This window comes from Columba livia, chromosome 3 (genome assembly GCF_036013475.1).
Source record: "Columba livia isolate bColLiv1 breed racing homer chromosome 3, bColLiv1.pat.W.v2, whole genome shotgun sequence".
NCBI lineage: Eukaryota > Metazoa > Chordata > Aves > Columbiformes > Columbidae > Columba > Columba livia.
This window is the reverse complement of record NC_088604.1, coordinates 121,324,532-121,338,915: the sequence shown is the minus strand read 5'-3', so window position 1 is coordinate 121,338,915 and position 14,384 is coordinate 121,324,532. Positions and strand designations below refer to the sequence as shown.

Genomic DNA, 14,384 nt, shown 5'->3' with positions numbered 1-14,384 from the left:
CAGCGCCGATTTCCATCGCCCTGAGCATTTATCAGGAAACTTCAAATATGTCGGTTAATGACGTGATATTTCAGCGGTGTTTGGATCAGTACGTCAGCTGCGTCCTAGAAAATCAGTAGAGAAAAACGAAAGTCTCTTCATTGGTTCCAAACCCTCAGTTTCTTGTTGAATCATAATATTTTATTTGAAACTACGGATTAGAATTTCAAGTATCCATAGGTGAGATTCAGTATTCAGTACAGGAATTCTGTAAGTTGTATTTTTTAACTGTGGTGGCATGAATTTTTACGTAATTTAAATGTTTCACAGGTTATTTTGTCTGATGCCAGTGCTCCTGGTGAAGGTGAACACAAAATCATGGATTACATTAGGAGGCAAAGAGGTACAATTCGGAGAAATGGGAACATTTTGTTTTCAATTAAGAGGCGGCCGGTTTGACGTGACTTTGGTTGTCTAAATGTGATTTTTCTTCCGTGTAGCTCAACCAAACCATGACCCAAACACTCACCACTGCCTGTGTGGGGCTGACGGTGAGTTCTGTTCCGCTGCAATACACACTGGCTTACAGTAGAGTGTACTTCGCTTTTCAGCTTCTTTTTTTTTATTTAAAGCTTGATAATGTTTCTCCTTCATTATATTTTCTTTTTCTCTTTTGACCGGTAGCTGATCTGATAATGCTTGGGTTAGCCACACATGAGCCAAACTTCACTATAATTAGGGAAGAGTTTAAACCAAATAAGCCCAAGCCATGTGCTCTTTGTAACCAGATGGGTCACGAGGTCAAGGATTGCCAAGGTTTGCCCAGAGAAAAACAAGGCAAGGTAAGAATTCTACTAGTTCTAGAAATTCTTTTCGTCTACAAGCTAATTTATGTTTTGATGAGATCGTCGAGTTGTTCCCACTGTTGGTTTTGGTTGAAATATGATGCAAATTATATTATTGGAATTGCCTAGATTTCCTCTTTTGTTAATACGTAAAAATTGTACTTCTACAACGCAAAAATGCTGTGCCGAACCCAGCATCCTCACCTGTGGTATTTGGTTGCGTTGTGGGATTTGTGTGGTCTTTTTGTTGTTGTTCCACCGGTGAGAGAGAATGATGTGCAACTCAGGCTTGCCAGGCAGCAGAATGCATGCTTGGCACCCGAGCCTGAGAAGCTGCGCCCGTATATCTGTGAATTCTTCCCAAAACGAGCCTTGAAAATTGCGCTGGGGAAACTGAGATGAGCTTGGGTGTAATGCGGCTCTTCCCTTCCCGTTTAGCACGACCAGTTTGCAGACAGCCTTCCCGTGGCGGAGCAGGAGTTCATCTTCATCCGACTGTGTGTTTTGCGAGAGGTAAGCTGAAGGGTTCCTAGGTCTGCCTTACATAGATCATACTTCAGAGCTCCGTACACGCTGTTTGCTGATGTCCGCTCTCCTGTGTGTTGCAGTATTTGGAAAGAGAGCTCACCATGGCCAGTCTGCCTTTCACTTTTGATTTTGAAAGGAGTGTTGACGACTGGGTGTTCATGTGCTTCTTTGTGGGAAATGACTTTCTCCCCCATCTGCCCTCCTTGGAGATCAGGTAGATGAGAGCGTGTTTGCTTTTCCCGCACCTATACCCACTGTGGTTTTCACTGAAAACAATCTCATGCTTGTGTTTGTTTCTAGGGAGGGAGCAATTGATCGCCTGGTTAACATATATAAAAATGTGGTGCACAAAACCGGGGTAATTTTTTTTACTTTTTCTTTAAAAATACCTGTGTGCTTGCCATAGAAACAGGCTTGTTTCTCAACGGTATGGTTTTCTGTTTTGCAGGGCTACCTCACCGAAAGTGGCTTTGTCAACCTGCAGCGGGTGCAGATGATCATGTTAGCTGTAGGAGAAGTGGAAGACAGCATTTTCAAAAAGAGAAAAGATGACGATGTAATTTTTGTCACGTTCTTGGAGTCTGGTTTAAATAACACGTTACCGTTAGACTGTGACGCTCCTTTGGCAGAATAAGGAAACAAAGCAAACAACAGGCTCCCTACTTTTTTGTTATAATCTCTAGCAAATCCCCCCGTACTCAAAGAAGAGTTGTGTGCTTCCCCTTGGTTTTCCTTTCCTGCTTTTCTGATTGTTATCCCAAGTAACAGCAAAATGAAAACATGTGTGTTGTGTTGCTGCCTGCAGCTTGTTCGGTAGCTGCTATGGAAACTGCGGAAGGGTTGGTTTGTAATGTGCCGCAACCTGTGGAAGCACAGGCCACGGGTCGGGGTGAAACACCACAGTTGGATTCCACGCGTGTTCTCCCCTCGCAGTACATCCTGCCGTTGAAATGTGGCCATTAATTGTTCTTTTGGTCTGTCTCTGCAGTTTGTGCATGGTTTTTTGCAGCTATATTTCAGTTTACTCATCAAATACAGGGGATAAAACACTTTGTGAATGAAAGAGCAGAATTGTCATTACTTTCCAGTCAAAAACGACTGTGCCAGTGCTGGCAAAATGTTTGGTGTATAGTTGCCCATCCTGGACCTCTCTTGAAGTGGAAATGCCAGTTCGTTTTCGGTTTCTGTGGCCCAAGAATAAGCAATATCTTTTCTCGAGTCTCTTATTTTCCCGTTTCTAAGACTTTAGTGTCTCTCCTACATTTTTACATTGTATTGTTGGGGCTGGCTGTTGCAGGTTGGGCAGGGAGCCCGTGTCCTTGGGCGTCGCTGTCACCGTGCGGTCGCGCTGTCGCTAAACTTCGTGGACGATAAAAACCATTATTGACATTGTGGGGCTTTGAATATGCAGCTGCTTTTTTCCCCCATAGGTTTTCAGGATAGGGCGGAAAATTTTACCCCATTTCTGTTGGATTTACAGGTGCAAGAACTGACCTATGTCTTATCCAAAACATTATGTAAGAACCTTTTGGCCTTCTGGTCAGTAGAGGGTTATAGTGCAATATTTTTCCAAGAGCTCTGTCCGCTTGACTGACTTCATTTCTCTTTATTCTCTACTTAGGATAATTTTAAAAGACGACAAAAAGAAAAAAGAAAAAGAATGAAGGTAAATTAATTCCCTTCACGTTGCAAAAAGTAGCAAGAACTAAAATGTTCACTGTAGCTTTCAGCAAGTGTGTTGGTTGAAACTGCAGTTGTAATCACTGTATTTTCTGGCCTGCGTCTCAACCATTTTAACGGGTTTTTTCATGGCTTTCTGTAGACTGGAGCTTTGAAAGAAGGAATTGCATATTAAAGGTTTCTTAAAAGGGACAGCAGGGAGGGCGTTGAATGTGCTGGATGATGTGTGTGTGGTGTCCCTCATATCTACACATCTGCACTTGCACGGTTATTTGGTGACGCGCAGGAATTGCGTTTCCACGTTGGCACAAGGCTCAGCGAAGACAGTGTTCCTCCCGGTGACTTAGCTGAAGTCTGGCTTGCCCACAAAACTGCACATGAGCCCAAAATGCAGGGTTGGGTTGGTTGGTTGGTTTTGGTGGTTTTTGTTTGCATGGGGCTTTTTTAAGGTTTGATAAATCATAGGAATATAAGAGTGCCACCTTTTAAGTGTCATATTCTGCGTGGTTGAGATTGTTAGACATAGCTGAGCTGAGTGAACGAGTACATTATGCTTGTTTCATACAACACGTTAATCTGAAAATTGCGAGGGTGCGTCGTCGCGCTGCCGCGGAGGCGACGCAGCCCTTTCGGCACGCTTGGACGTGGTTATCTTTTAGAGGGATCAGCCTGCCTTCATTCCCGGCGGACAGTTTTCCCCTCAAGCGCTGGGCAATCGATCCAGTCCCCAGGCAATCAGCAACCCCAGGCAGGCCGCCTTCGAGATGAGAATGCACGACAGGCCGAACGCTGTAAGTACACGGTCAAAGCTGTTTACACAGGGACGGGGAAATAATCACATCCCGTGTTACTCTGGACGCCTTTTTCTCTGCCCTATCATGCTTGGCTTGAAAAGCAGACACCAAAACATTGATTTTTCAAGGAAGTGGCTTTTAATAACTGGCTTTTGTAAGACTACTTGAATAGAATCGTGTTCTTTATTTTAGTGTTTGGTATGACACTGCTACTTGACTTAATGGTGTAAGGGTTGTGTAGCTTTCGCCTTGAGTTTTTGGGGAACTGAAACTAATGTGTGTGATTATAACAAAGCTGTTCATTTTAACTTGAATTTACAATGCCTAATAAATCCTTTTCCCCCCTCTATTTATCTGTAATAACTCTGACCCCAGACGCCTTCGTCCTCTCCAAATACCAGCCTCACATCTGAGGGCAGCCCGTCCCTGGCAGGAGGAATTAAGCGAAAAGCTGAAGACAGTGACAGTGAACCTGAGCCAGAGGATAATATCAGGTGAAGCCATTTTTTTGTAGCACTTTGTTAGCAAATTGCTGAAATAGATGCAGTCTAATTAATGCCATTTAGCTCAGAGCAGCAGTGCCATCAGATGCTTTTCTATGATCTTTTTATCCGCCGGTAATTAATGTGGAGGGTTAGAATACTCAGTAAATTCCGGTGAGATGTGTAAGCTATCGCTGTTAGATCTGAGTACCCAGATTAGTATGCGCGCAGGTTTTCATCCTCGGAGCCGCTGCTCCCTTTGAGACCGAGCACTAGATTGGCGAGACGTTCGCTGTTCAGCTCTGATTATGTGAGCTGAATGCCGCTGTTCTGCTGCCCAATTTTTGAGCTGTTTAACCCCTCCAATTCAGTTACATTCACGTGTGCGGCGTTATTTATCTTGGCTATCGCGGTATGATATTTCTCCATCTTTGATTTGTAGCGGGCCCTGTTGTGTCTGTGACGAGTTCTGTAAATGTCTTAGGATGGCTGATCCCTGGATGATTAAGGGATAGGAATTCCATGAGAATCAACTGTCAGTGAATTACCAGCGAGTCTGCATTTATCGAAGGTTTAAATCAAACTATTGCTGTTTAAATGGGGGGTGAAGGCCCTTACAGCTGTTTGGTAAAGGTTCTGCCCTGATAAATGCAACTGGTCTGGGTTTGTTTTCCGTAGAGTCAGGGGCGGTAGGAGGACTTGAGAAGGCAGTAGCGGTTACTTCATTGTCAAGTGCTGAGAGCTGCTCTTGTGACATATTCGTCATATCTGGCCCATCACATCTTCCAATATCAGATGCTGTAGCTCTCCTGCTGCTTTTCTTTCCTGTATGTGCAGATCCAAATGAATTGGGTTTTTTGGTTGGCGATTTATTTTTTTTTTTTAATCAACTAAGCAGAATTTTTGTCTAAAATCAGAATAAATTGTAATGTTGCTTTCCATTTGAGTTTCAGCAGAGGTCCTAACAAGAAGCTTTAACAGTTTTATAGCAACTAGTGGGAATGACACGTGGTGATTTAGGAGTGGCAGTAGTTTTGACAGGGCCGGTATTGTCAAGCAAAAGGATTTGCTACATTTGTCCACAGTTATTTCGGTTCTTTTGTAGCTCGGAATATTTATTCAGATCCTTTTCTGAGTGGCAGATGATTTTATGCTTCTCATTGTAAGTAAAAACAGCCGCATAAATGTACTAGATGCAACGAAGTTGTTCTCGAAAATATATCTTGTGTTTAGAACGACTTTAAAAGGAGAGCAGGCGGTTGTAGTCAGCTAGCAGGTGGGGTTTTGTCGTCTTGCAGACGAGGCTGGTGGGATGTCTGCAGCGTCTGGCTGCCGGGAGCTGCTGGGTCAGCCGCTCGGCGCCTGTGGCTGTTCTTGACTCCGTCCCCCGAGACTCCAGCACAAGCAGCTCTGTCCTTGCTCCCCGGCTTGCTTAAACTCTTGAGAACATCTCCTGATTTCTCTGCCTCCTCGGCAGCTGGAACCATCTCTGAACTAGCTCAGGTCAGGCTTTAAGAAGTGTCCCTGCACTGGGCAACCGACTTGAAATAGAAGCAAACGAAGAACCTTTTTGCAAAACCGAAAGGAGATGCATCATGTGAAAAAGCGTAAACGGATCTTTGCGCTCTCTCAAAGGCTTCGCAGGCTGTGTTTGCTGTACACTTACTGTGCCGCTCTGACAAGTGCCAGCTTTGAGCTGACCTCGGGTTACTCGTGTGCTTCAGATTCTCTATGTAATTTGAAGTGGTCGCAGCCTTTGTGGAAAGGGGTCCTGCGTGGCGGCTTTCAGCTGTGATCGTCAGTGGCAAGCTTTGAATTGTTGAGGAAAAATTCTGTTTGAAAAAGTCATTAAGGGATCATCTGATTTAACCACTTTCTGAATCAGATTTGTAATTTGCTTTACCCCAGTTGGCTTGGATACCAGAATTCATGTGAACTTTGATATAAGTGTGTATAAAATGCATGCGCTCATTAAAAAAATGGCAACAAAAAGAAATCCGCCGCAAAAGCCAAACAAACCAAAAAGCACCCAAAACCAAGGCAAATAGTTTTGTGAGGGACCCAGTTCTGAAGTGTGATACCAGGAGTGAACCAAATGGTAAAGCAGAGCTTAATCAAGCTGCTGCTGCCTGGAATTGATGGAGTTAGTTTGTATACAGCATGGAAACAATACCACTCTTCAGCTTGAGAGGGGCGTGAAGAACAGAGGGGTGAACCTGGTGTCTGAAGGTTTTCCAGTAAGAAAAAGATGTTTGGCCTATGGTAGACTGAACAAAGCAAGGAAGGGGGAGAGGTTCTTCTCTTTGTAGTGGCTGGAAGAGCTAAAGAACAGAATTCCAATGGCAGTTTTGGTAGTAGGTTCCCGATGAGAAAGATGAAATTGCCAACTAGAAAGAGGAGTGTTGTGGAAGGTCCTGCCAGCAGCGGGCACGTGTCGAGTGTCTGCCCCGCTCCTCGCGGGCGCTTTGAAGACCTGTTTATCAGGGTGGCAGCCTCAGGCTTTCCTCTGCATTCTCTATGATGCCAGCTGTCAAATTCCATTCTCTTGCTGTCGAGTGTCGGGTTTTACGCTTTCATTTCAACTGTATTGAGATGAGAATTGAAGCAGCAAGTGACTTTGGCTTATATTTTAATACAGATATGTAAATGTGCGTGTATTAACATGAATTGCCATCTGTTTGTGTTTGTTACACAGGTTATGGGAAACTGGTTGGAAACAGCGCTACTACAAAAACAAATTTGATGTTGATGCATCTGATGAGAAATTCCGCCGTAAAGTTGTACAGTCCTATGTGGAAGGGCTTTGCTGGGTTCTCAGATATTATTATCAGGTACTTAACTGGAGTTTATGAAAGACGTTCTTTTCTTTTTAGGAAATAATAATTATCCATTGCTCATTTGTGAGAAGCAGGGCTTGTTTTTAAAGATACAAAATCAGAGTCTGCCCATTCTGTTTGGCACTAGAGATTTGAATGCAGTTCTTGTTTCTCGCATACAGTAACGACACTTGTTAGTTTATTGAGGACTGATGCGTATTTTCCTTCGCCATACATAGCCCTGCATAGTGAAATCGCAGATGACTAAATGAGTGAACAAAGGACAAAGCCTCTGAAATGCCAGTAAGAATTGGAAAGGAACAGAGTTGTCAGTCTCCTGCATAGATTGTAATGATGTTCTATGAAGTGCATTGTGATTGAAGTAATCTGGATCCGATTTAAATCTTTTGATAATTGAGATGTCAGATTGGCAAGAGATTAGTTAGACATGTTGGGGTTTGCTGCACCGCTGGTTAATAACCAGCTTCGTGCCCTGCAGACAAAGTTGGTCGTAGCTGGTGTGTGCGCTGGAGCTGGTGCGGGGTCTGTGCTCAGCACGTTCTTCGGAGGGGCTCACACCTGGCCAGCGTAAAACAGATACCTCCCGTGCCTGCAAAACCTCTGCAGTCTTGAAGTTATTTTATTCTAACACGCGCTCCTTTTTTTAATTATTTTTCCCCCCTTGGAACAAAACGGGAGCGTGTTTCCTTCCACTGCGCTGATTAGTTGAGTTTGGGCTCCGACCTGCGTGTTACGGTGGATACAAATCATGGAGTTTAAGGCTTGCAGGTGTGTTGCGGTTGATGTGCAGGGGAGCTGGGCTTTCCGCATCCTCGAGGGGCTCCTTTGGCAGAGGACAGATGTCACCAGGACGCTTCAGCAGGTGGAAATTGCCGCGATCCTGCACACTGGTGAACTCTGCTGGAAGCAAACCATGGTCCTCTCAGCAAGACGTGTTCCTGGAGCTCTGAACAGTCCTGAGGGAAACCAAAGGGCTTAGGGGAAGGGACAGTTTGTACAAGGCGACCAAAATATTTCTGCTCGTTAGAAGACTGAAATGAAGTTTGTTCTGTTCAAAGAAGTGTGCGTTCATTGCTTTGTGGTCAGTGGCCGCGACCTTGTGCAGACGTCGGACGCGTGTATAGCTGTTCAAACCCGGGTTGTGTTTGCCTGTGCACTGCTGAGAGATTTGTGGCTTTAAATGTATAGGAGCTGGAAGACGGGCACACACCACGCTTAAAACAATATGGGCAAGTCCCTATGCAATGCACACTGGTGTAGCTTGTAAAACCAATTTAATTATCGAGATGTGTGTAGGTGACTCCTTGTCCTTCTGGGTTTGTAGACATTGAGGCTGAAGTGACTGGTGCATATAGAAGTGGTAGATTATTACAGCTGCAAAGAAAATAAATGGGTGAGGTTGACAACAGCTTCAGGCAGGACCATAGTGCTCTCGAGAAAACGGAGGAGGAGTGCCAATTAGACCCCAGGGAAGAGTGAAGGTACAGAAAATGCTCTCTAGTTCAGAAATGTTCCAAAGGAAAGTACACAGATGTTTCAAGCTTTGTTTTTCCCGTTCTGCTTCATACTCAGATTGCTGTAAAAGAAAGCAAATCTCTCTCTAGACCTTATAAAAACGACATTTAGGCTTAAAGCAGCGCAGCAATAGAATACTGCAGTTTGTACGTGCATTGTGGAACGGTGTGGGGCAAGAGACCGTGACCTGCCACGCATGGGTGGCCTGGAGGGTGCAGAGCAGCGGCCACGTCGCCTTCTGCCCTCCTGGAAGCTGCATTAGGGGCTGTTGGGCTGGGGATTTCACACAGCTGCGCTTCAGGGTTTGCGGTTCTTTACCGTGATAAGAATTGCTTCCCATAACCACTGCTCACTGCCCATCAGACTTCTGACAGAATACATATTGTGCTTTTCTATTCTTATCAAAACCTAATAATGCAGAGCATGTTCCACTAGTGGGAACATCTGTTTGGAGAGGAAAAAAAAGGAGAGAAGAAGAAAGCCACCAATCCACCTGGCTTTTGAAACATACTGAAACCATCTGAAGAATTGCACCTAATAATTATAGGCTCTGTAATTTTATACCAAAAATATCACTGCAGGAGCCTCATTGACATTTACTTATTGAGAACTGGAAGTCAAAATAGTGGGCTTTTGTTTCAAGTGGTACTGCGAAGAAAAATAACTGAGGAGGTGAAAACTTGACTTAGACCTCCTAGAGGCACGTTTCCTTTACAAAGTGCATTGTGTTCTGGTCTGTTTGTTTACTTTATTTTCTCCTTTTTGAGGATTATTTTGCCTCTTTCAAGTGAACGCACTTTGTATTTCCCAGTATTCAATACAGAAGAAAAAGAGGGGGGGAAGCAAAATGTTACTCAAAGTGTGTACTAGTGCTTGTACCGAGCCGAAACAGTTAAAACCAGAATACATTCCAACATTGAGGTGTTCACACCTTGCAGAGCGGCTCACATCGGGGCTCTCTGCTCCCTGTGTTCCCAAGGTGGTGGTGGGATTTAGCGTTGGAAAACAACGGTGCAAACTGTGCTGCCAGGGAAATCCTACTCTGTGCCACCAAAACCCCCGTGACACCTTCTGACCACGGTTCTGCTGCTCGTACAGTTACAGAGAACTTGGAAACTCCAATGGTGTCAGCACCATTTCCATCATGAGCACAAGACATAGCCCCACACCAGCTACTCTGAGGAGAATTAACTGTCCAGGCCAAACCAGCACTTGTATTTTTCTGAATTGTCCGTTTTTTTGCGTTTCTCTCTCCTAGGGCTGCGCATCCTGGAACTGGTATTACCCTTTTCACTACGCTCCCTTCGCTTCCGACTTCGAGGGGATCGCAGACATGCCGTCAGATTTTGAGAAAGGCTCAAAACCGGTAGGGCATGTTGATTATTTCTGCTTTAACAGCTCATCAGAAGTGTCCTACACCTGCTTGTTTAATTTCAACAGTTCAAGCCCCTCGAACAGCTGATGGGAGTGTTTCCAGCCGCCAGTGGGAATTTTCTGCCGCCGACGTGGCGGAAGCTCATGACAGACCCGGTAAGAGCGCTCGGTTTGCTGCTCTCCACGAGGGTACAGTGTCTTGCGGTTGTGGGAGCACGGCTTGCTGCGCCCTTCGGGCAGAAAGCCAGCGGGACCAGCAGGGAACGTTTTGAGTAGATTGCAGACATTCCCCAGACATCCCTAAAAGTGATTCTTTTGAATTCTGAGGTTCCAATGAGAAAAATCAGTTCCTGGCTCTTTTACACTTCGGTAAGAGTCTTTAGTTTCTTACAGAAACCTTGAAAACTCAATTGGGGAGCAGATACCTTAACCTGGTTACCTGGAATTGTTCTATCCCGCTTGATTTCCTGTGTTGATACTCTCCGTGGTGGAAATGCCCTACCACACTGTGTGTGTAATAAAAGATGTTGTGTCAGTAAGGTTCCGTGTGTCCTCCGTGGCGCGGTGCGTGCTCACCCTCTGAAGTGCAGCGCTCTGTGCCATTCGGAGTCCATTTCATAATTGGCTTTAATTCTTTTAATTTTCTCATATGCAGGAATCAAGCATAATTGACTTCTACCCTGAAGATTTTGCTATTGATTTAAATGGGAAGAAATATGCTTGGCAAGGTGAAATTTCAGCTTTTTTTTTTGAGCTACAATATACTGACATTAGCTTCAAGAGTCTATAAAAATAGGAAGAAAATGGAAAGTGATCTTAGTGAGGTAATTACACACCAAGTCACACAGGTAACTTGTGTTTCTTGGTATGGGGAGAAGTATTTTGCAATAGGTATATTTTGGAAAAGAAATTTGTATGAGCAGATTATGGTTCAGTAGCTGATTTAGAATTGACAATGATTAGTAGTAATTTCAACAGTCATTCTAGATTCGTTAATTTATCCTGAACTAGATTAATCATTTTTCTATTTTTATCAGCCTTACTGTGTAATTGTCTTTTGTCTCCTTTGCATTTAATTAATGGATCTTGTTCTGTTCAATCAGTGGCTCGTTAGTAGCTTGTGAAAACGCTTGGGGGAATACAGAAATATTTGGATGCATAGAAAGAATGAGAAAAGTTACAGTGTTTAATGCAGCTGCTTCTTGCTTTAGAGAATATGAAAATGTAGGGTTTTCTTTTCTGTGACTGATGCAGCAGTTGTTCCTTGGGTAAAGAATCTGTTGAAGCTTTCCGTGCTAGTGTCTTTTTCCCCCCTGCCCTGAACAAACGTGAAAAGCTCCTGTTTTGGTTGCATTAGGTGTTGCGTTGCTGCCGTTCGTCGATGAGCGACGCCTCCGAGCTGCGCTGGAAGAAGTCTACCCTGACCTCACTCCCGAAGAGAGTAAGGATGGTGGCATTGTGTTACAGCTTGGTGTTACTGCTGTGTTTCACCCCAAATGAGCTTTGTCCTCCACGTCAGTGCGGTTTTCCCCTAGTGGAGGTGTCGGCAGGGCCGTGTTCCTTCCTCCCCGCTCGGCTCTGGGCTCTCATCCGCTCTCCTCATCTCTTGTAGGCAGAAGAAACAGCCTTGGTGGTGATGTTCTCTTCGTTGGAAAGCACCACCCGCTTTGTGACTTTATTGTAGAGCAGTACAAGACCAAAAATACGGAGGTGGGTTGTAGTTGTTCTCAAGGGATGGTGTGAATGGGGGGGGCGGGGGTGTAACCCAGGGATTCAGCAGGCTAATTGTCTCTTTCCCAGCCGGTGGACATCCCCCCCGAGCTGTGCCACGGGATCCAGGGCAAGCTGACGCTGAATGACAACGCTGTTCTTCCAGAGCAGTGAGTATGGCCGGGCAGTGCTGGCTGGCGTTAGCGACATCTGCGTTTAAATAAACCGATCTCGCTGCCAGAAATGGCAACGCGCTCGCCTCTGGGGCTGAACATGCGTTCCACTGGCTTTCATAGGAGGTGTGTATTATTATCACGTATGTAAAACACCCCAAACTTTCGTTCTATGGTCCTATTTTGTTTTAATTTCAGGACTGGGCTTTTAAACCAGCACCAGAAATCTTTGAAGCGCTCTGATGTGTTTGTTTCATTGCTGATGAACCCTTTGTTTGAATGTTTGTCATTTCATCTGTGGAAGAAGACTGATTTTTCTGTATTTAGTAATGTTTGAACTCTAATAGGTAAACAGGGCCCATACAATGAAAGTAGTGATCAGTGAGGTCGTGTTGTCTTGGAGTCTTTGCTGTCGTATGAATGGTAATTTCATGCAGTCTGATGTAACTTCCAATAGCACGTGCTGTTTAAAAAAGCGCCCAACAGCTCTGCCTTTTATATGCTAATCTTAATTGCATTAAAGAAAAATCCAGATAGAGATATACTAGATATATTTTGCCATTTTGCCATTTATGCTATAGCATTAAATTCAGTACGGTTACCATCTACACAGACAAAAAAATGCTACTATTTTTTGTTTTCTAGATAACGCATTTAGTTTGAGAAATTATCAGCGTAATCTTCGCGTTGTAGGATATGCATTCATTTATCTAACTTTGCTTAGAGGCATAAGCAGGTGTTCAGTAACTCATTTGCATTAAATGCACAAACACTCCGATTTTGTTGGCCAGATAATGTATCCTAGGTCACACTCGCTAATATACGTTCATCTATTCTCGTCATGGCTTGCGAAGAACGTGAGAGAACTCTGCTGCCGCTGTCTCCCCTTGCCAGGGTGGGAGAAATGGGTGGTTTTTTACCTAGAGCAGCAGTCGGCCAGGGATTCTGTGGGGATGAGCCGGCGTTGGTGTCGCCTCTTCAGAACGAGCCTTGCTTTGCTGCAAAGACGTGGCTCACGTTCGGCAGCACGTGTGCCTCGTGGCCTCTGTGTGCGACACGGGTCTGTGCAGTCGTGCGCCGCAGCCTGAGCCAGACGGCCCATTGCTGGTGGAGAAAAGTCATCTGCGCGAGGATGGCGCTTGCCTGAATGGAAGGGCGAGGCTCCCGCAGCACAGGAGGAAAGGGTTAAGATGCAACTGCATGTCAGCTTATTAAATCTCAGTTACAAAGGAGAGTCCTTAAGGGCTATGTAAAACAGCTGGGTTTTTGTTTGTTACTTCAAAGCCTTTTTCTTCCTAGTGAAGCAGGTTTGTGTCTACATGTGTGTCTGTCTGGTCTTCTCCTGCCCTCCTAGAACCCGCTGGTGTGTTCTAACCAAACCTTGCTTATAGAAATATTTGATTTAGGGGAAAGGGAAGTTAATACTGAAACCACTTTTATGTATTGCAGACTCAGTTGACAGGGGAACAGGACTGGTAACAACAGGGAAAGTGGAGCAAATAGTGAGAAATGTGTTACATGATGTTTTGACAGAGGTTTTTCTCTTTACCAGGACAGTGGAGTCTCCTGTTCCAATGCTGCGGGACCTTACACAAAATTCTGCCGTCAGGTAGGTAAACTTGGGCTTTTAAGGGCGTACAAAATACAGCAATCAAAGCTTAGTGTATTCTGGTGGTTTGTGGTGTCAGATTTGCGACAGAATCCATCTCTTAATAAAATTGAAGCTTTTACTTTAAACGCTTGTGCTGTTCTGTGAGAGCTGAATCCAGGCTGTTGTGTTGTAGCGCTTGGGCTTGGGCGCTTGAGGAGCAATACTAACTTTGCCTGAATGTGATGTTTGGGAGAGCAATAAGAAACTGCGTAATGAATACAAAACCAATGCAGAGTCTCCAAGAGTAATGTTAGGGTCACAGACAATTTTAATTACTCTTGCACTTGACAGCAAATTTCTGTAGATCTGGTGTGTTGTGTGTCATTCTCACTTAATTTGGCACAGTGTAATAGGTATGTAATCCTTGAGCCTATAACCTTTCTCTTCTTGAGCCACATGAGATCCTTGAGACCCTGAAAATCACTGGTGGCCTGTCTGCGGATTGGCATGAGTTGGTTCAGCAGAGCTGTCTCCAGGCAGGGAGGAATGCGAAGCTGCGCCTTGTCAGGATGTGGCAGAAAGGATGTTCTGAAATGGAGATCTAGTTACTTTGAGTGATGAGTTAAAGGTAGTTCTTGGCTTTCCATCTGCCGCTGCCGGGAGGTTTGAATTGTTTTACGCTTCTGTCCGCTTCTCTATTGCGAGGATTTTTCTTCCTGTCCTTTGCGATAGTATGAGCAGTCATGATCCTGCTCTTCAGTGCTTGTCACTTGGGCTGAATTTTCCAAGGGACCATTCCTCTCTTTCCTTCCAGTCTCATTCATTCTCTGCTGAAAACCAGATGTATTTCAGCTGGAGGAGTGAGATTATTCCGCT

At 44.6% G+C, this 14,384-nt stretch overlaps 1 protein-coding gene across 2 annotated transcripts in view; it reads left to right on the top strand.

Moving 5' to 3' along the window:
• Window positions 1-14,384, top strand: part of XRN2 (5'-3' exoribonuclease 2) — a 37,322-nt gene that overhangs the window by 8,044 nt on the left and 14,894 nt on the right. Inside the window, exons 7-24 of one of the 2 annotated variants that reach the window (XM_065059465.1) lie at window positions 310-382; window positions 480-530; window positions 664-821; window positions 1,263-1,337; window positions 1,433-1,566; window positions 1,653-1,710; window positions 1,801-1,908; window positions 2,974-3,018; window positions 3,692-3,823; window positions 4,202-4,320; window positions 7,004-7,139; window positions 9,919-10,026; window positions 10,101-10,190; window positions 10,690-10,762; window positions 11,392-11,475; window positions 11,647-11,744; window positions 11,835-11,914; window positions 13,470-13,526. In XM_065059465.1, coding sequence (XP_064915537.1) covers window positions 310-382; window positions 480-530; window positions 664-821; window positions 1,263-1,337; window positions 1,433-1,566; window positions 1,653-1,710; window positions 1,801-1,908; window positions 2,974-3,018; window positions 3,692-3,823; window positions 4,202-4,320; window positions 7,004-7,139; window positions 9,919-10,026; window positions 10,101-10,190; window positions 10,690-10,762; window positions 11,392-11,475; window positions 11,647-11,744; window positions 11,835-11,914; window positions 13,470-13,526 — 1,679 coding nt within the window. Of the gene's footprint in view, window positions 1-309; window positions 383-479; window positions 531-660; window positions 822-1,262; window positions 1,338-1,432; window positions 1,567-1,652; window positions 1,711-1,800; window positions 1,909-2,973; window positions 3,019-3,691; window positions 3,824-4,201; window positions 4,321-7,003; window positions 7,140-9,918; window positions 10,027-10,100; window positions 10,191-10,689; window positions 10,763-11,391; window positions 11,476-11,646; window positions 11,745-11,834; window positions 11,915-13,469; window positions 13,527-14,384 lie in introns of both variants that reach the window. The other variant, XM_065059463.1, reaches the window with a different exon arrangement.